The 24654-nt window shown below is 42.5% G+C and overlaps 1 protein-coding gene across 3 annotated transcripts in view; it reads right to left on the bottom strand.

Annotated features, from left to right (window-relative positions):
• The window catches only part of LOC126195293 (RING finger protein 44-like), a 137787-nt gene that overhangs the window by 55683 nt on the left and 57450 nt on the right, over positions 1 to 24654 (bottom strand). For all 3 annotated transcript variants that reach the window (XM_049933844.1, XM_049933842.1, XM_049933843.1), the window contains 5 exons: positions 14779 to 14908; positions 14614 to 14690; positions 13347 to 13486; positions 7094 to 7373; positions 5205 to 5351 (listed from right to left, as the gene is read on the bottom strand). In XM_049933844.1, the coding sequence (XP_049789801.1) occupies positions 5205 to 5351; positions 7094 to 7373; positions 13347 to 13486; positions 14614 to 14690; positions 14779 to 14908 (774 nt within the window). The remainder of the gene's footprint in view (positions 1 to 5204; positions 5352 to 7093; positions 7374 to 13346; positions 13487 to 14613; positions 14691 to 14778; positions 14909 to 24654) is intronic.

Genomic DNA, 24654 nt, shown 5'->3' with positions numbered 1-24654 from the left:
ACCGATGGACTATGGCTTGTGGCAGTGGATGTATTTTCTGGTCCTAATTTGATTAAATCTACATATTGCAAAAAGGCAGATACTGGTTGAGGCTAGCCAGCTGTTAGTTTCAAATTCAGGCCATGGTTACTTGTTACAGAAGGACAAGAGAGTGCCTGCCGTTTTTGCAGAAGTTGCCAGCTCGTCAGGATTTCCAACCCCCGAGTCGTCGTTTCTGACAGCTGCAAAGGGGATCTAATGGCAACCACAGTGCTGGTTACATTGGCTATACAGCCCTCCTATTGTCAGTGAAAGCTTACTGTGCCACGGGTTCCTCAGCCACAAAAGTGTCTAGAATCACCATGACAATGGGCAGTTGTGACTAGTTGATCGAGTTGAATGGACCTGTGAAGTTAAACAATCATGAATTTGGAATCAGTTGCCATATTAAGAGTCAGTGAACATGCTCTGTGCACAGTCTGCCACCATGGACCACTCTGCTCACGAGGTTGCCGATAGTTAAATTCATCCTAGAGTTCACACGCACAAGGAACTTCTCCCGACTAACACATATTTGTAATTTAAGCATTTGTACAAGCACCCATCCCTCACTTATAACAATATCTGTGACAGAGTGTGGTTGTGTTGCTTTGATCTGTACACATCAGCACTTGCAGTCTTGGTGGAGGGGGTTTAACACGCCTGTCTATCAGTTACTTCAGCAGCAAGTAGCTGACGCGTTTAGTAGGTGTGTCATATATATACAACAAAAATTAATGAAACCATTAATCTTTGGAATTTTTAAGTATTGTGGTATCCAAATTAATGCATTATCCAATGGAAGATAGTGCAGTATAGGATGGTGACACTTTCGCAATGTTGGGGGTGGATCTGATTATTCAGAAACATGAGTATTCATCATTCGACTGGTGAACTGAAGTTACAATGGATATCATAGCAGTTACAGAAAATGACTTTATAGATGATTACAAAATTAACTGTGCACAAGATTGTAATGCTAATGGCAGTGGTGGAAATAGTACTTCTCAATGAGGAGCTAATAGTCCTGGTGACTACGAACCTTCACTAGAAAAGAAATGCATTATGTTAGTACTTTAACAAAATTTTCAGAGGAACATCTTAAACGTATTTATGATGATTATCATAAACCTCAAAGTAAAGTTGTGATCTACAGCTCGTTATTGAAGAAACATCCCTCTATAAAAAGCACATTTAACATCAAAGTAATAATTGCTTTTGTGGAGGAAAAAAGATATAATGAACATCCATTTCAAGTAAACAGTGCAATCACAGAACTGGAGATAAAATAATACATTCTATCCCAATTTGACTTAGCAAGGAATAAAGTAAAACTTGTCCATTAGAGCATCTGAAATTTTGGGCAATGTAAAATGCAAGAGAAATAGAGTCCACAAAGCTTAAATGTTCTGTGGATTTCATAGCAAGTCTCAAGAAAGAATACAGACTGTGGCGTGGACACATCACTGCTTCCATGACAGCCAGAGATGTACAGGAAGATCAAGATATTTGTGAATCTGGAGCATGTATTCTTGAAGAAGCAAATTATAAAACTACAGGTTTCCAGATACAGGCACATGGCATTTGGAGCACTGATAAGAGTTAATTTAATAATGAAATAACTTCTGGTATGACACTACCTAAAAAAGTGAGAGAAAATCAACAGTTATCTTGGTCCAGCCTGCACACAATACAATTCATAGTTATACAATAGAAGTTGGAGTTTTGATAAGTGAACATCTAATGAAAGAAACATATATTTGTCTTTCAGAAAAAAGATTTTGGCATGAAAGTTAAAAAGGCTACTGAAGGCAACCCTCCATCAAATTCACATTTGGAGACGAAAAGAAGTGGGAAAATGTCAAAAGGACATTTAAAATCATTTTTCATTAATGTTGTTAATGAGAATATTACAAAAAGGAAAGTTACTACTCACAATATAGCAGAGCTGCTGAGTCACAGATAAGCACAACAAAAAGACTATCACGATATAAGATTTTGGCCAACAAGGCCTTTGTTGAAAATAGACAACGCACATGCGCGCTCGTTATGTGACTTGTGTTTGCATGGTCTCTCTCTCTCTCTCTCTCTCTCTCCCCCCCCCCCCCCCCCCTCCCATTTTCAACAAAGGCCTTGTTGGCTGAAAGCTCATATTGTTAGTCTTTTTGTTGTTTTCCTATCTGCAACTCAGCATCTCCATTACATGGTGAGTAGCAACTTTCCTTTTCATAATATTGTTACATTTTACCCTGGATTTTCCACTGTTTGTTAATGAGAATGTCGCAAATAACCACAAGTGTAGCCTACTCTGTGGTTATTTGAGTACTCACAAGGACCAGAAATAGTAACTGATTCATTTGCAGATAAAGACATTGAATGCAAGATCATCCCGCTATAAACAACGAAATACATACAGTCTTTGAATGTGACAAGACTCCAGAAGTACTATCTGCAGTATTTCGACACTATATTTGGAAACTGAACCTTCATTACGAAAATGCGTTCTATTATTCATAACAAACTGTCTGCTCTGTGTATCGGGCTATGCTTCAATATTTCTGGGTACAATTCTCCCAAACATGCTGCTGAATTCAAGAATTTGATTCAAACAGCATTTGATTTTACAGCTCAAGAACGCGGTTCGGAGGATTGTCTAGTTATTGCTTTTGCAAAATGTGCCTACTGTGGTTCTGCATATTGATTTACACATTTTGTTGAGAAATGCAAGTCTGATAATGGGACAACTAAGACTAAGACAGTCAAATGCTTTCACCATCCTAATCACAGTGTACCTAAAGCTTCTAAATACAATTGGAGCACTGAATTCCTGTTCGAGCTGAGAGACTTCCCTTGTCAGTAGTGTTCATATTTATGCTGCAGCTTCCCACTGTTGCCTTATTGATTATGTCAATAAACCATCAACTGAACCCCTGCTAGAAGAGAATTAGTTTGATACCAGCCATGTTCAGGACAGCAGCCAACAGGTAGGTGAATGACAAACCTCGCCACTTGCAGGGGGAAGAGACAAATCATCTGTACAAATAATTATATTGCGACAGCTCTGCAAATTAACCTACATTATCATTCACACCACCGTCTATAGCAACCAACAACTGCTCCAACATAAAACTTCCTGGCAGATTAAAACTGTGTGCCCGACCGAGACTCGAACTCGGGACCTTTGCCTTTCGCGGGCAAGTGCTCTACCATCTGAGCTACCGAAGCACGACTCACGCCCGGTACTCACAGCTTTACTTCTGCCAGTATCTCGCCTCCTACCTTCCAAACTTTACAGAAGTTCTCCTGCGAACCTTGCAGAATTAGCACTCCTGAAAGAAAGGATATAGCGGAGACATGGCTTAGCCACAGCCTGGGGGATGTTTCCAGAATGAGATTTTCACTCTGCAGCGGAGTGTGCGCCGATATGAAACTTCCTGGCAGATTAAAACTGTGTGCCCGACCGAGACTCGAACTCGGGACCTTTGCTTTTCGCGGGCAAGTGCTCTACCATCTGAGCTACCGAAGCACGACTCACACCCGGTACTCACAGCTTTACTTCTGCCAGTATCTCGCCTCCTACCTTCCAAACTTTACAGAAGTTCTCCTGCGAACCTTGCAGAACTAGCACTCCTGAAAGGAAGGATATAGCGGAGACATGGCTTAGCCACAGCCTGGGGGATGTTTCCAGAATGAGATTTTCACTCTGCAGCGGAGTGTGCGCTGATATGAAAGTAAAGTTTGGAAGGTAGGAGGCGAGATACTGGCAGAAGTAAAGCTGTGAGTACCGGGCGTGAGTCGTGCTTCGGTAGCTCAGATGGTAGAGCACTTGCCCGCGAAAGGCAAAGGTCCCAAGTTCGAGTCTCTGTCGGGCACACAGTTTTAATCTGCCAGGAAGTTTCATATCAGCGCACACTCCGCTGCAGAGTGAAAATCTCATTCTGCTCCAACGTAGTTGAAAATGATGATATACCGTCATATGTTTCTACACTATTACATTGTTGGACACACAGTGCTTATTTTGAGCCACATTGATAGGAATTACATGAGTAACTGCATCTGAATATTACACTGTACACAAAAGCTCACCTTCGAATGTTAAAATTAATGTGATGTGTAATGCACCTTCTAATTCACAAACTGTTTTGAGCAATACATCTTAATATTGATCTGTATTTTTAAGTTTCTTACATTAAGACAAATTTTTTTAACTTATTTAAAACCATAGGAAGTAACAGCACAAATAATTGTCATTAACCATAGGTTTATACATTCTCCTGTAGCACTGCAGTCAATATTAAAACCAACACAAAGGATAAGACCAACCCACCCCCCACAGCTGAGAACACCATCGAACGCTTGTGTGGTGGTGCACAACACAGGGGTAAGCCAGTTCAAATCCTGGCGGTGGAAAAAATTTTCCACTGCCAGTATCTAGCCGGCAAGCAGAGGAGAGTTGGTAACAAAGTTCCTGACAGACCAATGTCCTGGTTTAAATACCAAACCTCTCTGCAGAGTCATGAAGTGAGAGTACTTGACAATAGTGCTATTCGCGAAGAGTAGGCTACTTGCCAATGCTCCCTCCTCCCCCCCCCCTCCCCCTCTCACACATACACGCACTGTTACAAATATATGGAGCACGTTGCAAATAAATAAGTAAGTACTGTTTTGGAGTACTGCTGCACTGTCTGGGATCCTTACCAGATAGGATTAACGGAGTACATCGAGAAAGCTCAAAGAAGAGCAGCACATTTTGTATTATCGCAAAATAGGAGGGAGAGTCACTGACGCGATACAGGATTTGGGGTGGACACCATTTGAACAAAAACATTTTTCGTTATGGCAGAATCTTCTAATGAAATTTCAACCACCAACTTTCTCCTCCGAAATCGAAAATATTTTGTTGACGTTGACCTACAAAGGGAGAAACAATCACCATAATAAAATAAGGGAAATCAGAGATTGCACGGGAAGACACAAGTGTTAGGTTTTTTTTTTTTTTTTTTTGCGCGCTGCTCGAGAGTGGAATAAAGAGAATTATTGTGAAGGTGGTTCGATGATCCCTCTGCCAGGCACTTAACTGTGATTTGCAGAGTATCCGTGTAGATCCAGATGTAGATGACAGAAGGATCAGACAAGGAAATACTAAGAACAGAAATTAATATACAGCTCTTGGCAACAGTTTTTACCTGAGGTTGTTGAGGGAAATGGACTGGAGAAACTGAAAGGCACGGACTGGGAGGAGCTGTGAACCCAGGCGTTGGTTGAGCTTGCGCCTGAAGAAATGCTGCATATGACTGATGATGGGATGGTAGGCAACTCCCAAACTGCGGAACCTAGGAAAAATAAATTTGGTGCAGAGATACAGCACAAAAGTTTGTAGAAATACACCAGATAATATCCAGTTTGTGTAACGGTATAAATAATTTTTGCTACTGATATCCTTAAGAAACACACACATCTGCATAAGAAGGAAAATACAATCAGAAAATTAGTAAAAATAACAAACACACAAAGGATGGCCAGTACATACATACCTACCTACCTTCAAGACGACAAATTCCTGCAGTTACAGTTTTCAGAACAGTTAAGTTCCCTGTGCTTCGAGGAAGGGAGGAAGTGGTTGGGAATAGTCGGTCAGGTGAGAGGCGGGAGTAGTGGCACCCAAGAGCCCACATTAAAAGGGACATATTTGTTCAGTTTGCCTCCCTTCTTCCCCATAAAATTTGAGTCACGTTAGCCTGGAGTTTGAATGATCTGTCCCTACCCAAGCTCTCACAAATCAATTTTGTGTGGACGAGAGGTAAGTAGGGCAAGTGGGGAGGGTGGGGTGGGTGGGAGACGGAAGATCCTTTTGATGGTCATATTTTGGAAGTACTCATATTAGAATGGGATTGGAGCCAAATGACCAGAGTGGGAACATTAATTCCCCTATCAATTCTGGTGTGTTTCCAAAACTTCAGACAATGTGACTACTCTCAACACATACGCCACAAACCTAACCATAGTTTATAGGCTTTATTCCACAAACTTCCTTCATTTCTTATCTACCTACCTTCTGAATTCTCTCTCCATCATAACTAAGTCTCAATTTTGTCTTCTTGCTTCTGTCTTCCCTCCTCATTAAGACTCTTAGAAATTTTATTTATTTTTTACAAGTTTATTATTGACCTACCAACTGGGGTAAATAAGTATTCATAAGTATCAATTCAATCAAGCTTTTTATTTCACTGTCCATTCTTGGACTTTCCCCTTACCTAGTGACTGCTTCATATTGATATTTCTAATGGCATATTAAAATATCCTGAAAGTAAAAGTTTAAGTCAGATTTAATCATGTTTAAGTTCTCCTGTTTTGGAACTTGATATGAAGATGACCCCCTTCTTTTATAATATTTGTAGTTTTAGCAGAAATTAATGTATCTCTGTTGTCCACTTTATGAGTGAACATTTATACAAGGGGCAGTTATAAAGTTGTAATTATCACTTCAGGGAAGTAAAGTTACATAATTAATTTTTTGTCTGCAACTTTAGGGCAGTTTCAAACTCTGTGTCAGGAATTTGCCATTGTGGGCAAATGTTAATTGTGAATTTTTTTATCACTTTGCACATACATGTCTGCAGGACTGGTACACACACAAATCTCTGTACCACATACAACAGCGTGCAGGTAGAGCGGCCAAAACAAAATTGCACAGCCCACCAATAAAATGTAGACACGCTGCACCATTCTGTTTTTGCTCCCCGCAGTTTGCTTCAGTACTGTGGTGCAGGGATTTCGATGCATACCGTGATGGCAGACATATAGCAACATATAAACAAAAATTAATTACATAACTTTATTTTCTTCATGCGGTAATTAAAATTTTATGGATAACTGTTGTATCCCTAGAAACAAAAACCACCACCACTACCACCATCACATGAAATTACACGCGAATTAAGAGTAAGTTTATAACAGTTGCTTAGATAATAACGAGAGATATTACAGAATTTATTCTACAACGGTATTATTTGTGCATAATGAGAATGTTAGTGAATAAAATACACAATACTAACCACATGCCTAAATTACGAACCTGCACTTGTGGTGGAGGCATCGGCGGAGGCCCTGAGGGCGGTGGAGGGAATGCTGGAGGGCAGCTGCAGCAGCCGTACAGCCCGTGCTGGTGGCAGCCGTGCTGCGGAGGGGGGCTGCCGCCAGGGTACAGTGACAGCGGAAGCGGTATCGGCACTGTGGCAGGACTCTGAGCTGTGTGCGCCGGGTGTGGGTGGAACGGTGTGTAGGGCGACTCCTGGTGGGGAAGTGGACCCCACACGGGCGTGCAACGCATGGTGCGTCTCAAACTGTTACTTACACTGAGAATGAGTGAACGAAATTATTACAATTTATTGAGTTTAGTGATTCACATTATTAAAAGTAAAAGATGCTTGTGGTCACAACTAATACTTCAACTATTCAACTTTCACATAGTAATGTATCAGTCTCAGTACACGTCCTCTGGACCACTGTTCTTTTAACACATGAAACATAAAACTTAAAATTAAGACCAGAAATGTTACAACAACAGGCACAACAACCACCTCAGCATTGCTACGTTTTTCTGTAGCAATTTCACATCAAGCAGTAATGTCACAAGCTTAAATCAGTACTGTGGTTAACAAGTAGATTCAACTTGCATTTCGAGCAAATGCAGAAAATTAAATTCCAGACTTAATGAAGAACCATGTTTTTTAAAACTCTTCTGTTTGTCGATACACTTCTTATAAGTTTCTAGAGAGTCAAGTAAATTTTTACATTTTACTGTACTGTTTTATTTCACACACAAATTTTCCAATTTTGTTGCTATAACAATTTGCTTACATAAAATGAAGAAAATAAGATAGGTAGATAATGGAAGTTATGAGGAGGTACTGAACAAAATTGGCGAGACATGCAATTTGTAGCACAACCTGATTAGAAGAAAGGACTGGCTGATAGGATACATTCTGAGACGGTAATGAATCACTAATTCAGTCCTGGGAGCGAGTGTGTGAGGTAAAAATCGTAGAAGCACACCAAAACATGAACACAGTAAGCAGATTCAGTAATATGTTTCTTGCAGTAGTTATTCGGAGATGACGAGGCCTGGACAGGATAAAATAATACGGAGACCCGCACCAAACCATATTTCGGGCTGCAGATCTCAAAAACGACTATTTGTTACTTTTTGTAAGTGAAATTAGATCATTCCCTACAATGACAATATCAGCAATAATTTTAGCTGCCTCAGAGTTCTACAATGCTAAAGGAAAACAAACAACAAGTCATTTTTTAAGACTGACTGTGGACATTTCTAGTCCAATTTTGAAGCAAACAGTATTATTTCTAGAGTTATGCCATTTTCTCTCTGTTTAGTGGGGGCATAATTTACTGACTGGAATGAGTAATAGCTTTTCTGCTTACTTCTTCAAGAAAGAGGGGGGGGGGGGAGGGGTAGCGACAAAAAGTTCGCTAAATGTTTAAGTGTAAAGCTTTTCTGGAAGTTGCTACGTGCTCTCATTATCAAATACTGAATGAATACAGTCTGCGTATTTGCACATTGTCAGTTATTCTGTCTCATGACAAAGACACAGTTTATAACTGTAATACTAGTCTTATTTTTAACTTCAGTCCTAATTACACAAAATATTGAAAACCAAACAATGGAAACTCCAGATTGGACTAACAGAATAACAGCAATACAAGCAATAGGACAGATTGCTACTCAGTGAAGATGACCCACTGAGCTGCAGACAGACACAATGACAAGACTGTTACACACAGCTATTGGCCAAAGCCTTCCTCAGAAAAGAAACAAACACACACACACACACACACACACACACACACACACACACACACACACACACACACACACGTATTCACAGTCATGTAACCAAGAACATATCACACAAACTCTGGTACCACCATCGGCAGCTCTGACCAGACTGCAAGTGTCACATGAATAGCAATCTGGAGTGGGGCACAGAAGGGGGAGGGACAGCAGGGTACAGGAGGGGGAAGAGGAGACAGTGTCTGATAGGGTGTGCAGGGACTAGAGACTGTCAGGCACAGCATCAGGAGATGGGGTGGGGTGGGGGAGAGGAAAACGAAAAGTGCGGTAGAGGAAAGGTGCAGTACATGAACGAAGGTGCGGAAAAGGAGGGGGAGCAGGGAAAGGGAAAGGACGGACACCTGCATTGGCAGAGGGTGTCACACAAAAAAGATGAGGGAATGTGAGAGTGGAGAAAGTGATAAGACAAGAAGGAGGAAACTGTTGGGTTGAGGGTGTGGGGGCAGTAGGTTACCACACCGTAAGACTGGAATAATTCCAGGCGTGGAGAATGTATTGTAAGGATAACTCCCATCTCCACAGTTTAGAAAATGGTGGTGGTAGAGCGGAGGATCCAGTTGGCCCATGTTGTGAAGCATCCACTGAAATCAAGCTGCTTATGTTCTGCAGCATATTGTGCCAGAGTGTGGTCTACTTTGCTTTTGACTGCAGTTTGATGGCAGCCTTTCACCCTGGTGGTAGTCATACCAACATAAAAAGCTGTGCAATGGTTGCACCAGAGCTGGTACATAACATGGGTGTTTTCCAGGTGTCCCGGCCTTTGACAGGTTAAGATAAGCCTAAGACAAGACTTGAATAGTGGATGGATTGGACAGGTCTTGCACCTAGGTCTTCCACAGAGATTTGATCCCTGTGACAAGGAGCTGGGATTGGGAGTGGCATAGCAATGGACAAGAATGTCGTGGAGGTTGGTGGACAACTGAACACCACTTTAGGAGGAGTGGAAAGGGTCTTGGGTTGGAAGTCCATCATTTCAAGGCATGATGATAGGTAATCAAAGCCCTGGCAAAGGAATGTGGTTCAGTTGTTCCAGTCCTGGTGTGTGTGTGTGTGTGTGTGTGTGTGTGTGTGTGTGTGTGTGGGTGGGTGGGTGGGGCCACAGTTGGATGGTGACATGAACTGGGTGAGGCAGGAATCAATGTTGGAATTATGTTGGCTTTGATTGGAGGGGTTGGTGACAAAGAATAGTTTCCACTGCAGGCGACTAGGAGAATGAGATTAGATCTTTGACAAGTCTGAGATTATTACATTGGGTGTAGGGCTAAAGGTGAGTCCTTTGAATAAAACGAAAACTTCCGTAGAGCTGAGGATTTTGGTGAAAAGGTTAACAACAGCATTTCAGGATTGTTTGGGCTCTGGATTTGGAATGTTGGCAGGGAGTTTTGGGATACGTGTCAAGTTGAAAAGGTCTGCTAGGCAGGGTATGGGTGCTATTAGGGGCTGATTAGAAGCACTACGGGTAGGACAGAGCTCAAATAGTGGGACCCCAAGGCGGCAGTAGGATGTCGGCAGGTCAGATAACTTACCAAGGTGATGTCTGGAATGCTCTTCCAGGTGCTGGAGAGCAAGGGATTGCATTTCAAAAATGTGGTGTATGTAATATGGATTGCACAGTAGCAGTATCTTACAGAGGGAGCAGAGGTGGCTCTGGGAGGCCTGTGCCATGGAAATTTGTTTTTGCAGTAGCAGATTTGTGAGGGATAGGAACTGGCAGAATCTGAAAAGGTGGAGGTCATTGAGGAAGGAGGTGTGGGATACACAGAAAGGAATTTTTTTATGGTTAGGACCTTGGGGAGGATTCCAGCAACATTTAAGAAACAGGATATGGGATACTTTTCTGAATGGGTAGAGAAAGATGCAGCAGGTATCCATTGTGGTAGGATGGATTGCTTTTCCTCTCCTCCTCTTTTCGTTCCTCATCCCCCCCCCCCCCCTTTCATGAACATGATCACAAGTCCTGAATCTGCATCTGGCAGTCTCTTGGCCCTGCACGCCCTGCCAGACAGTTCTCTTCTACACCCCCCCCCCTCCTCCTCCTCCAGATTACACTATTCACGTGACAGTCCCAAACTGGCTGGTGGAGCTGCCAGCGGTGGCGTTCAAGTGTGCACAAGGCACTCTTGGTAATGTAACTGTGTGTCCATTTTTTTTTTTTTTTATTTTTATTTTTTTTTTTTTGGCAAGGAAGGCTTTGGCCGATAGTTGCATGTGTCAGTCTTTTCATTGTGCCTGTCTGCAAATGAATGGGTCCTTCACAGTGATCAACAAAACTATCATCTTCCTTACATTTTAAATATTGGATATAACTTTTGTTGTCTCTGGAAGCCATTATATTTTGAGGCATATGTTTTAATCATTTCAGTTACCGTCAAGAACTTTTGTTTGTTTGTAGCCTTTAGAATGCTTTATAACTACATGTAAGGATAGCAGCTTATCAACTAGTCTCTCCAGCAACACTACTGGAATGATCTTTATATAGAGGTTTTTTTATATTCAATTGTAATGGATCTGGGAGATGTGTTATTTTCTACCGGATTTGTCGATACAAAATCTAATGGGGAGGTTGTAAATGTTTTCTTATATTTTTGTCAGAATATTTTTTGTGAATTGTAATTTGCCTTATTTTATGCTAATTTGCTTATATGTTGGAGAGTGACAGCATATTGATTAATATTAGTAGATGTGACGAAGAATATCAAAGAGACTGGTTACAGTTGGAAGCTTGTGTGTTGTGTGAAATGTCTGACACTAGAGTCATCTTTGACCGTAGTCAGTCGGCAGTGAACACACTGTGTGTGTGACAGCGGAACAATGTGCAGGTTGCCGTTATAATAATTTGCTAGTGAACAGGAAAAATGAATTATGTTACTACTTTTTTTATGTAAACGTCAAGAAGGAACCACATTCAAAGAAATGGTATTTAAAGCACCAAAAATGAGGCAAACGCATTGATCCAGGTAATTTCTGCAGCCGACGAAACAGCATTGTGGAATCATACTTTCACTAGACGGCTGAAGCCAACACAAAAAGACAAATATCATCTTGTAAATATTTCACAGAAAAGTGAGTACTGTCACAAAATATGCTAAATTCAAGTATATAAAAATAGTGAGCATATATCACTATCCTGTAATACCAAGTACCAGGTGTAATTGCCCGTCACCACCTTCGTATCATCATCTGTACAACCACAATGGCATGCCATTTTCTCTGTCAAAAACAAAGATGAAAAAAGCAACAAAAATAAGATCACAGCAGCCAATGCACACAGGCCGAATGTCAGAAAGCTACTGAGCACTTAGAGTGGAAATTGGGCTACCTGGGTACTAAGGACCACATGCGTTAATGAATCCAGAGCACACACAGAATCAAGTGGCAGCCCATCTCAACACCCAGGAGCACAAAGGTGTCAAAGTGGTGCGAATAGTATCATCAAAAGGAACAATATCGTGCATTACCATGTCCAGAGCACCAGAGGACAGCAGCAATGGTGCATGTCAACATGTTATAGAGCAGTTGATGGGTTAAAATGAGAAATGAACTGTGTCCTAATATGTGTGAATTCCAAAGGAACCAACTGGGGGTACATGCACAAGCTACATACTTTCTGATGCTTTGCGCCAATTTTAGTTCGTTTCTTGAGTTTCTTTACAAATTTCAGACTAATTTTAATACATTTAAAACTAGGCATGTTTTTACATTCATCGACACTAGCTGCTATTGATTTTTATAAAAGACCTTGTCATTTAATTTATATGCTGTGTGTACCAATCAGTTTTATTAATTCTGCTTCCCACATATCTAAATGTATATACGCCTTCTAGATCCTTTTTGCCCAGCTGTAACATTTAGTTCTCCAGCACATCCAAATGTGATACTTTCTTCTTATTTATCTGGCATATCTTAAACTACAGCCAGCTCATGTTCCATAACGTTTAGCATAAAGAACAATTCACGTTCACTTTCAGCTACCACCACTGCATCATCGATTGACTGTATGTGCTAATTTTCTATTCTTAACAACACTTCTTTAATTACCTAATTCCTCTTCAATGAATGAACATCAGTGGTGATAATGAACATACCTTACACTTTCCCTGGTTTTGACTTATTATACAAATCTACCAGTACAGACTATTTTAATTCGCTTTCAAGAAAAAGTGGGTTTCCATCTCTCTCTGTTACTGAAACCACATTGCCTACGTAAAGAAAAACATTTTATTTAATTTCACATTAAAACTACTTTCCTTATTTACAGTACCACAATAAGCTCTGAAATAAGACCTCATTTGCCTTTTAAATGTGCTGCTTCACCCCCACACAACACGCCATCGTTTCACATGTTCATACATGTCAGAAACTTGGTGGCACTTCAGCAGCAAAGTTGTAGGAAAACAAGGAGCTGCGTGACTCACTGTCTTTAACAACTACATCTGAAAAATCAAACAGAACAAACCTCCGAGCAGTTGACTGGTGCCTGGGAGAACGGCGCTGTTCCCAAGGTGTCCTTGTATGTGGCGCTGTTGTGGGAACAGGTACTGCCATCTGAATGCCTCCACGAGATACTCTCCTTCGTTTTCGCGAAGGGCTTTCACTCTGTAATAATGGCATTAATACAGCAATTTCTCTCTCCATTCATAGACAAAGTTGGAAATGACAAATGGTGCAAATCATCATCTTGTATTGTAAAGAATGTAATAGAGGGAAACATTCCACGTGGAAAAAACATATCTAAAAACAAAGATGATGTGACTTACCAACGAAAGTGCTGGCAGGTCGATAGACACACAAACAAACACGTCTATCGACCTGCCAGCACTTTCGTTCGGTAAGTCACATCATCTTTGTTTTTATATATCTAAAAACAAAGATGATGTGACTTACCAAATGAAAGTGCTGGCAGGTCGACAGACACACAAACAAACACAAACATACACACAAAATTCAAGCTTTCGCAACAAACTGTTGCCTCATCAGGAAAGAGGGAAGGAGAGGGAAAGACGAAAGGATGTGGGTTTTAAGGGCGAGGGTAAGGAGTCATTCCAATCCCGGGAGCGGAAAGACTTACCTTAGGGGGAAAAAAGGACGGGTATACACTCGCACACACACACATATCCATCCACACATATACAGACACAAGCAGACATATTAGGTCTTTAAATATGTCTGCTTGTGTCTGTATATGTGTGGATGGATATGTGTGTGCGTGCGCGCGCGCGCGAGTGTATACCCGTCCTTTTTTCCCCCCTAAGGTAAGTCTTTCCGCTCCCGAGATTGGAATGACTCCTTACCCTCTCCCTTAAAACCCACATCCTTTCGTCTTTCCCTCTCCTTCCCTCTTTCCTGATGAGGCAACAGTTTGTTGCGAAAGCTTGAAGTTTGTGTGTATGTTTGTGTTTGTTTGGGTGTCTGTCGACCTGCCAGCACTTTCATTTGGTAAGTCACATCATCTTTGTTTTTAGATATATTTTTCCTACGTGGAATGTTTCCCTCTATTATAACCATATCATCTTTGTTTTTAGATATATCTTGTATTGTAAATTTAGAGATGTGTCTTTAAAAGATGGGAGAAGAATTGAATTTAAGTAAACAGATTATGTCAACATATGATTATTCCATTACATTTATTTTCTTATACCTTCTGCTGAGAAATTAACAATGTGGCACAGATTGAAGATGCAATATGTACAATTAACACGAAATCTAGAAAAGCTAATACTTGCCTTCCTTCCATCATCTTGACTGTTGGTTCTAAAATACGGAGGCGAATGCTGAATTTGTAAAGGACTCAGGCGAATTTCTGTGAAGTCAAAGAAGCACATTATTAATCACCCCTAAAAAACTTTACTCCAAAATCACAGTAATAGAAAGGGTTAACTTTATCTCACCTCCAGCAGTGACTGTCCGCCTCGGTGAAAATTCCAGACCTACTCCTGTATGTTGATGAACATCCACAGTGCTTGCTGGCAAACCGCTAGGACTGACACTCAAGATGGGTGGACCACACAAAGTATTTTCCTGTGGAATTTATTAAACTTTGCTTTACACAGGGTCTAAGCCTGATAAAATGAGAAATCATAAAAAAGGAACCAATTCATCAATATTAATTGGTTTTTCAGGTCAAGCACGTAAATACTGAATCTAACTAACTAACTAACTAACTAAAAACAATATCTGACATGCAACTTACTCAAAAATATTGTACTTCTTGTTTCTGCTTATTGTTCCCATATTGATAAGTACACTGTTTTAACGACTACCTTCAGAACATTTATTATTTCTCTTTGGATGTCAAGATGCAAGAATTGTTGCAATCGTTTGTTTATTTTAAGTACAGGTTCTCTAAAAGAGATTCTGAATAACCGAAAACACCTAATGGGACTGTAGAGAAGCACCAAACAAGTGCTGAGCTGGCTAGTACCTGAGGTACGAGAGTTGCTCTGCAGTTTGGCCAGCTACGCTCCTTAATTATCATGCCTTAACAGAAAGTTAAGAATTTGCAAATAGGACTAGTTGAACACTGCAAAAACACGCAATTCCTATGGATATATGTATCAGTCAACAATCACCTCTGCGAGTCTTTATCTGTAGGAAGCAATTGTTTCTGGTGGTTTCGTTAGAAATTCTGTGCTCAGAAATACGGTGGTAGCACCTGTACTAGAACAAGTTAAAGAAAATAGTAATTTCATCATGGAGAAGACAAAGTGATGCTCACACAGTTTTGTTTTGCTTTAGGGCGCAAAAACGACTGGGGTCACGCGCGCGCAAGTCAAAACTATAGAAAACGAAGACAGAGATGAGTTAAAGAACGACTATATACCAGTCCCAATTGACATAGATAAAAATTAAGACATGGGCGACAGCCCACACATCATCTGCTAAAACTGTCAAAAACTCAAATGGCACACCAGAATGGGAACGTAAAAGGTTAAGAAAATGGACATTTCATCAGAAAGTGGCGGACAGTTGAAACTTGAGTGCAATGTGTACAAAGTGCTGGGGTAGCGCCACTTAGCAAATGATGATGGCTAAAAAGGCAGTGCCCAATACGCAGCCAAGGGAGGGCCAAGAGAAGGTCGTCCAAGCCACTGGGAAAGGCTTAATAAACCGGAGCTTATTCTGTGAAGGGATAACCATTGGCGATGCCAAAGGGACACAACCTCCTGACAGACAGCAACACAGAGATCATCAAAGGGAAAGTAGGTTCTCACATGCTGAGGCATGAAGACTGCAGCTTCGGCAGCCTTGTTTCCTCGCAGACCGACATAACCAGGAATCCATAGAAAGATCTCACTGACTCCACAAAGAGTGAGCAGTTGACAGTTTTCCTGGACCTGCTGCACTAAGGGATGGGCAATGTACAGCGCACATAGACTTTGAAGGGCACTGAGTGAGTCTGAGGAGAGGACACAGTTGAAAAGGCTATGTCATCGGATGTACTCCATGGCCTGATACAAGGCCAAGAGCTTGGCTGTAAATACTGAGGAGTGTGCCGGAAGCCAATATCTAAAGACACGTGTGCCAATGATGAAGGCACACCAGACCCCACAATCAGTCCGAGAGCCATCAGTGTATTCAAAGGTACTATCGTGAAGTTCCATGTGAAGGTCGTGAAACTGAAGGCGATAGACCGAGGCTGGAATAGTGTCCTTCTACATCTATATCTACATCTACATGGATACTCTGCAAATCACATTTAAGTGCCTGGCAGAGGGTTCATCGAACCACCTTCACAATTCTCTATTATTCCAATCTCTAACAGCGCGCGGGAAGAATGAACACCTATATTTTTCCGTATGAGCTCCGATTTCCCTTATTTTATCTTGGTGATCATTCCTCCCTATGTAAGTTGGTGTCAACAAAATATTTTTGCATTCAGAGGAGAAAGTTGGTGATTGGAATTTTGTGAGAAGATTCCGTCACAACGAAAAACGCCTTTCTTTTAACGATGTCCATCCCAAATCTTGTATCATTTCTGTGACACTCCCTCCCATATTTCGCGATAATACAAAACGTGCTGCCTTTCTTTGAACTTTCTCGATGTACCCAGTCAGTCCTATCTGGTAAGGATCCCACACCGCGCAACAGTATTTTAAAAGTGGACGGTCAAGCGTAGTGTAGGCAGTCTCCTTAGTAGGTCTGTTACATTCTACATCTACATCTATATCTACACGATTACTCTGTAATTCACATTTAAGTGCTTGGTAGAGGGTTCATCGAACCACAATCATACTACCTCCCTACCATTCCACTCCCGAACAGAGCGCGGGAAAAACAAACACCTAAACCTTTCTGTTCGAGCTCTGATTTCTCTTATTTTATTTTGATGATCATTCCTACCTATGTAGGTTGGGCTCAACAAAATATTTTCGCATTCGGAAGAGAAAGTTGGTGACTGAAATTTCGTAAATAGATCTCGCCGCGACGAAAAAGTCTTTGCTTTAATGACTTCCATCCCAACTCGCGTATCATATCTGCCACACTCTCTCCCCTATTACGTGATAATACAAAATGAGCTGCCCTTTTTTGCACCCTTTCGATGTCCTCCATCAATCCCACCTGGTAAGGATCCCACACTGCGGAGCAATATTCTAACAGAGGATGAACGAGTATAGTGTAAGCTGTCTCTTTAGTGGACTTGTTGCATCTTCTAAGTGTCCTGCCAATGAAACGCAACCTTTGGCTCGCCTTCCCCAGAATATTATCTATGTGGTCTTTCCAACTGAAGTTGTTCGTAATTTTAACACCCAGGTACTTAGTCGAATTGACAGGCTTGAGAATTTTACTATTTATCGAGTAATCGAATTCCAACGTATTTCTTTTGGAACTCATGTGGATCACCTCACACTTTTCGTTATTTAGCATCAACTGCCACCTGCCAAACCATACAGCAATCTTTTCTAAATCGCTTTGCAACTGATACTGGTCTTCGGATGACCTTACTACACGGTAAATTACAGCATCATTTTCCAAGTGTCCTGCCAATAAAACACAGTCTTTGGTTAGCCTTCCGCACAACATTTTCTGAGTGTTCCTTCCAATTTACATCATTCGTAATTGTAATACCGAGGTATTTAGTTGAATTTACGGCTTTTAGATTAGACTGATTTATCATGTAACCAAAGTGTAATGCGTTCCTTTTAGCACTCATGTGGATGACCTCACTTTTCCTTATTTAAGGTAAACTGCCACTTTTCGCACCAGTCCAATATTTCTTCTAAATCGTTTTGCAGTTTGTTTTGATATTCTGATGACTTTATTAGTCGATAAACGACAGCGTCATCTGCAAACAACTGAAGACAGCTGCTCAGATTGTCTCCCAAACCATTTCTATACATAAGAAACAGCAAAGGGCCTATAACACTACCTTGGGGAACACCAGATATCACTTATCCAGTCACACATAAGTGAGATGTTATTCCACAAGTGCACAATTTCACTACGAGCCGCTTGTGTGGTACAATGTCAAAAGCCTTCTGGAAATCCAGAAATGCGGAATCAATCTGAAATCCCTTGTCAATAGCACTCAGCACTTCATGTGAATAAAGAGCTAGTTGTGTTTTCACAGGAACGATGTTTTCTAAACTCATGTTGACTGTGTGTCAATAGACCGTTTTCTTCGAGGTTAATTCATTATGTTTGAACACAATATATGTTCTAAAATCCTGCTGCATATCGACGTTAACGATATGGGCCTTTAATTTAGTGGATTACTCCTACTACCTTTCTTGAATATTGGTGTGACCTGTGCAACTTTCCAGTCTTTGGGTATCGATCTTTCGTCGAGTGAACGGTTGTATATGATTGTTAAGTACGGAGCTAATGCATCAGCATACTCCGAAAGGAACGTAACTGGTATACAGTCTGGACCAGAAGACTTGCTTTTACTCCGAGGATATTTACTTCTACGTTACTCATGTTGGCAGCTGTGCTCGATTCGAATTCTGGAATATTTACTTCGGCGTCTTTTGTGAAGGCATTTCGGAAGGCTGTGTTTAGTAACTCTGCTTTGGCACCACAGTCTTTGACAGTATCTCCATTGCTATCGTGCAGAGAAGGCATTGATTGTTTCTTGCCGCTAACATACTTCACATACGACCAGAATTGCTTTCGATTTTCTGCCAGGTTTTGGGACAACGTTTCGTTGTGGAAACTGTTATAAGCATCTCGCATTGAAGTCTGAGCTAAATTTCGAGTTCTGTAAAAGATCGCCAATCTTGGGGATTTGGCGTCTGTTTAAATTTGGCATGTTTGTTTCGTTGTTTCTGCAACAGTGTTCTAAACCGTTTTGTGTACCAAGGAGGATCAGCTCCGTCGTTTGTTAATTTATTTGGTATAAATCTCTCAATTGCTGCCAACACTATTTCTTTGAATTTAAGCCACATCTGATCTACACTTATATTATTAATTTGGAATGAGTGGAGATTATCTCTCAGGAAGGCGTCAAGTGAATTTTTATCTGCTTTTTTGAATAGGTATATTTTTCGCTTATTTTTCGAGGATTTGGGGATTACAATAGTCAATCTCGCTGTGACAACCCTGTGTTCACTAATCCCTGAATCGGTTTTGATGCTCGTTATTAACTCAGGATTATTGTTGCTAAGAGGTCCAGTGTGTTTTCAAAACCCTTTACTATTCGCGTGGGCTCATGAACTAATTGCTCAAGATAATTTTCAAAGAATGCATTTAGCACAATTTCGGATGATATTTTATGCGTACCTATGTATTTTCGCCAACATATCAAGGGGAAATTAAAGTCACCACCAACTATTATCATATGCAGAATGAGATTTTCACTCTGCAGTGGAGTGTGCGCTGATATGAAACTTCCTGGCAGATTAAAACTGTGTGCCGCACCGAGACTCGAACTCGGGACCTTTGCCTTTCGCGGGCAAGTGCTCTACCAACTGAGCTACCAAGCACGACTCATGCGCCGTCCTCACAGCTTTACTCCTGCCAGTACCTTGTCTCCTACCTTCCCATGATTTGGCTACGGGTTTGAAATCAAATTGAAGTTTTCTTTGAACCTTTCAGCAACTGTATCATCTGAATTGGGCAGTCAGTAAAAGGATCCAATTATTATTTTATTCCGGTTGCCAACAATGAGTTCCGCCCATACTAACTCACAGGAAGTATCTACTTCAATTTTGTGACAAGTTGAACTACTTGTGACAGCAACAAACATGCGTCCGCCAACCGTGTTTAGCCTATTCTTTCGGAACACCATTAGGTTCTTCGCAAAAATTTCGACTGAGCTTATATCCGGCTTTAGCCAGCTTTCAGTGCCTATAACGATTTGAGCATCAGTGCTTTCTATTAGCGCTTGGAGCTCTGGTACTTCCTTAGGAAGCGAATGAAGGCTGAGATTAACATGGGCCACTTCATGAAGCTAAGGTGGTGAAGGGTTCACACCCACCGGGAAAGGTGCAGGTAGTGTGAAGTTAAGCCGCCGAAGCAAGTGCCAAAAGTGGACTGCAGGAGGTAACAGAGAAGAAGGACGAGCCCCATACTGATGGTCAAAGGAATCATGAAAGGAGGCGGCACAGGATGGGTGGCCATGCATGGCATACAAATGGCATGCATACCTGGCTGAGGAGAGTCACAGCGGTGGATAGGGGTAGTTCTGCAGCTTCAGCATACAGACTCTCAAACAGGCTGGTGTAAAACGCACCCATGGCCAAACCGATGTCACGATGGTGGATAGTGTTGAGACGGCGAAAGAGGGATGGGCGTGCACACACATAAAGCACCTGTAGTCTAGTTTCGAATGGACAAGGGACCGATACAAACAGAGGAGGGTGGTTTGATCAGCACCCCAGGAAGTACCATTGAGGACACGTGAGAGTGAGGAACCATGTACAGCGGACTGTCAGATAAGATACATGGGAGGACCAAGAGACTTTCCTATTGATCAAGAGCCCCAGGAATTTCGTAGTTTCAATGAACAGAAGGGCAACAGGCCCAAGATGTAAAGATGGCAGATGGCAAATGCGTCACCAGAAATGCATACAGACGGTTTTATCAGTGTAAAAGCTAAAGCCATTGTCGATGCTCAAAGACTAAAGACGATCAACACACCACAGAAGACACCGCTCAGTGAGACTGGTCTGTGGAGAACTGCAATAGATGGCAAAATCATAAATAAGAAGGGAGCCGGAGAGGCCCAGTGGGAGACAGGCCATGATACGGTTAATGCCGATAGCACAGAGGACAACACTCAGGACACAACCCTGCGGCACACCATTATCCTAGATAAAGGTGTCCAACAAGGCAGAACCCACACGCACCTTGAGAACTCGATCTTGTAAAAATGCCTCAAGGAAACAGGGCAGGCAGCCGCGGAAGCCCCACGTGTAAAGAGTACGAATGATACCTGTTCTCCAATAGGTGTCCTATGTCTTCTCTAAATCGAAAAACATGGCCACAGTCTGGGATTTCCGCAGAAAACCATTCACGACATGGGTAGACAAAGTAACAAGATGGCAAACTGCAGAATGGCGAGTTCTAAATCCACACTGTGCATTCATCAGTAAATTGCGAGACTCTAGCCACCCTACCAACTGGGCATGAATCATACGTTCCATTACCTTGGAAATGCACCTGGTAAGAGATGGAGCAGTAGCTAGAAGGAAGGTTTTTGTCCTTACTGGGCTTAGGTATGAGAAGGGTGGTGGCTTCATGCCAGCACCTGGGAGATGTGTACTCTGCCCAAATGATGTTGTACGTGTTAAGCAGAAAGTGCTTGCCCACAAAATAAAGGTGCTGCAACATCCAAATGTGGATGGCGTCCGGCCCTGGGGCAGAGGATTGGGATGAACTGAGAGCATGATCAAACTACCTCGTAGTAAAGGCGGCACTGTAGCACTCACGATTCGGAGAAGAGAAGGATACCGCCCGAGCCTCCTCCGCTTAGTTCCGATGGAGGAAGGCAGGGTGATAGTGGGAAGAGCTCGAAACTTCTGCAAAACGGCGGCCGAAGGTGTTGGAGACAGCAATAGGGTCCACGATGATGTTTGTTACTGTGTGGCCGGTAATGGGGGAATGGATCTAAGTCACAGAGAGCCGTCTGAGGTTGGCCCACACGACAGAGAAAGGGGTGGAACTGTTAAAAGAACTAGTGAATGAAATCCAGCTAGCTCGTTTGCTATCTCGAAGAACGCGACGACACTTTACATGCATCTTTTTATAATGAATAGTTTGCAATTGTAGGATGACTAAAAAACACGGAGAGCACGTCTCTGAGCGCAAATTGCAACACGGCATGCCCAGCCCACCAAGAGACTGGGGCATGATTTGTTAAAGAGGAAGTGCAAGGAATGGAATATTCTGCAGCAGAAAGGATAACGTTGGTGAGATAGTCGACCCAGTCATCACAACTGGGGAAATCTTTTTCTTCAAAGGTTGCCTGGGAGGAGTAAAGCTGCCAGTCAGCCTTAGTAAGCTGCTATTTGGGCATGCACACAGATGGGACAGGAGTCAGCAAACGGAGTAGGTGTCAGAAAGAACAGATCACTCAAGACGATGGGCAAGCTGGGCAGTGTAAAAGGATAGGTCCAAATGGGAACAGCTGTGTGAGTAGTCAGAAAGGAAAGTGGGTGCTCCAGTGTTAAGGCAGAAGAGGTTAAGTTGGTTAAGGAGGTCAGCCAACAGGGCACCTCTCTGACAGGTCCTGGGAAAACCCCAAATGGGTTGATGTACATTAAAGTCACCGAGTAGCAAAAATGGGGGAGGTAGCTGCCCAACAAGATGAAGTCTTGCCCTGGTGACATCGAATGACTGAGGGACATATATGGTACAGAGGGACAAAGTCAGCTGGGGAAGAAAAAGGCTAACTGCAACAGCTTGAAGACAGGTAGTCAGGGAGATGGGTTGACTATGAATGTCATCCGTATAAGCATCACGACACCCCCTTGAGATGGAATGCCGTACTCAGGGGGGAAGGGCAAAACGAATCGATAAGTAATGTGAAAGCTCAAAGTGGTGGTGAAGGTGCCATTTTGTTTCCTGAAGGCAGAGTACAAGGGGATGATGTGATGTTAAATGCAGCCATAAATCCTCGTTGTGGGACCGAAGGCTGTGAATGTTTCATTTGAAGACAGTCATGATGAGGAAGAGATGAAGGGGTGTCAACTCGGCAGTCGCCAAGGGTCAGCCAGTGGAGAGTCGCTACTACAGGGCACAGAAGCAGGAGGATCCTGCTCCATGGGGTCCACAGAAGCATCAGTTTGCCTGTGCAGTCGGTCTGTGGAGTCCAACACTGAAAATCAGTTGGTGGTGGGCACTGGCAAGACAGAGGCCGGCTGGGCTAAGGTACCACGTGTTGACACTGTTAAACAGGATCTTTGAGTTGGAGAAGAGAAGACAAGACTGTTTGCCTTTGGTGGACTTCTTCAAGCTTTTCTCTAACCGGAAAGTCTAAGGTGTTGTTTGGCTGGAGGGACGGAGAAAGTCTTCACGGGAGTACTCGTTTAGGGTGTTGTTTGGCTGGAGGGACGGAGAAAGTCTTCATGGGAGGACTCGTTCTGTCCTTTCCTGCCTACTGGTTGTGTAGCTGGTGGCTTCGCACATTTTGAGACGGGAGGATGGCGATGCTAGCTTGACACTGGGAGATTTCACAAACTCAGAGCTGAATTTGAGGTCACACATCTGCATGGCCATGTCCTTCACGGAGCGAGGAGTAACAAAACAGAACTATATGAGCCAGAACACAGGGTTTGCGACTAGCCAGTAACTTGTGAGTAAGGCACTTTTTCCTTTAACCGAATCTCTTTGACAGCCCACTCATCAAGATGCATGGGACAATCTCGAGAGGAGGCGGCATGGCTGCTATTGCAGTTGATTCATCGGGGAGGAGGTGGAAAATCGCCACTGTGTGCATCCCTACCACAGGTTACAAATTTGGCTGGGCGTCAACAAAACATTCTAGTGTGGTTGAAATGATGATACTGGTAGCAGTGCATCGAGTTTGGAATGTACAGCCAGACTGTGATAATATCTTCGACGGCAGCACCACACTATCAAAGATGAGGAAAAGAGTGTGTGTGGGCACTAAGGAGGGATCTACCTTTTTCATTGCACGATGAACGGCAATGACGGCCTGATCAGAGAGGTAAGACTGGATTTCAGCCTCGGTTAGACCGTCGAGCATCCTGGTGTAAATTACACTACCGGAAGAATTCAAAGGTCTATGGGCCTCTACACAAACAGCATAGCCGTGGAGAAGCGATGCAGTAAGCAGTTGTTGTGCTTGAAAATCCGAAAGCAGGATTTCACAGGGTCAGCAATTGCATCAACACCTTTCTGAATAACAAACAGATTTACCATGGCGAAGGACTGACCATCTTCAGTATGCGAGATCATGAGGAACCATGGTGCAGCAGGAAGGGACTTCAAATAATTAGCCTCATTACATTTATGTTTCATAGATGTTGATTGGGAAGATGATTGACTCATTGCGAGAAAATCCCTCATGATTGCCAGTGTCTCCGACAGCGCACTCCTTCCAACTGGGGGCTCCCTTCACAACGGGCCCACCCGTCTTAAGTGATTGTTCACACCTTAGGGCACACCTCCCGACCATCTGATAGAGGGACCAATCGGCAATTAGGGAAGGTTGCAGCTCAGGCAATCACCCCTGTACCAGGGGGTACGTGCAAACCGTATCTGTCGACCCAGGGCTGGGAGTTACCCGTTATCCAGTCACCTGTTATACGTCAGATGTGTGGGCCGGCCTTCAGGAGGGCACAGGGAGGAAGAAGAAAAAG

The sequence above is a fragment of the Schistocerca nitens genome, chromosome 7 (genome assembly GCF_023898315.1).
Source record: "Schistocerca nitens isolate TAMUIC-IGC-003100 chromosome 7, iqSchNite1.1, whole genome shotgun sequence".
NCBI lineage: Eukaryota > Metazoa > Arthropoda > Insecta > Orthoptera > Acrididae > Schistocerca > Schistocerca nitens.
The sequence above is the reverse complement of the archived record's forward strand: the minus strand, read 5'-3'. Positions and strand labels throughout refer to the sequence as shown.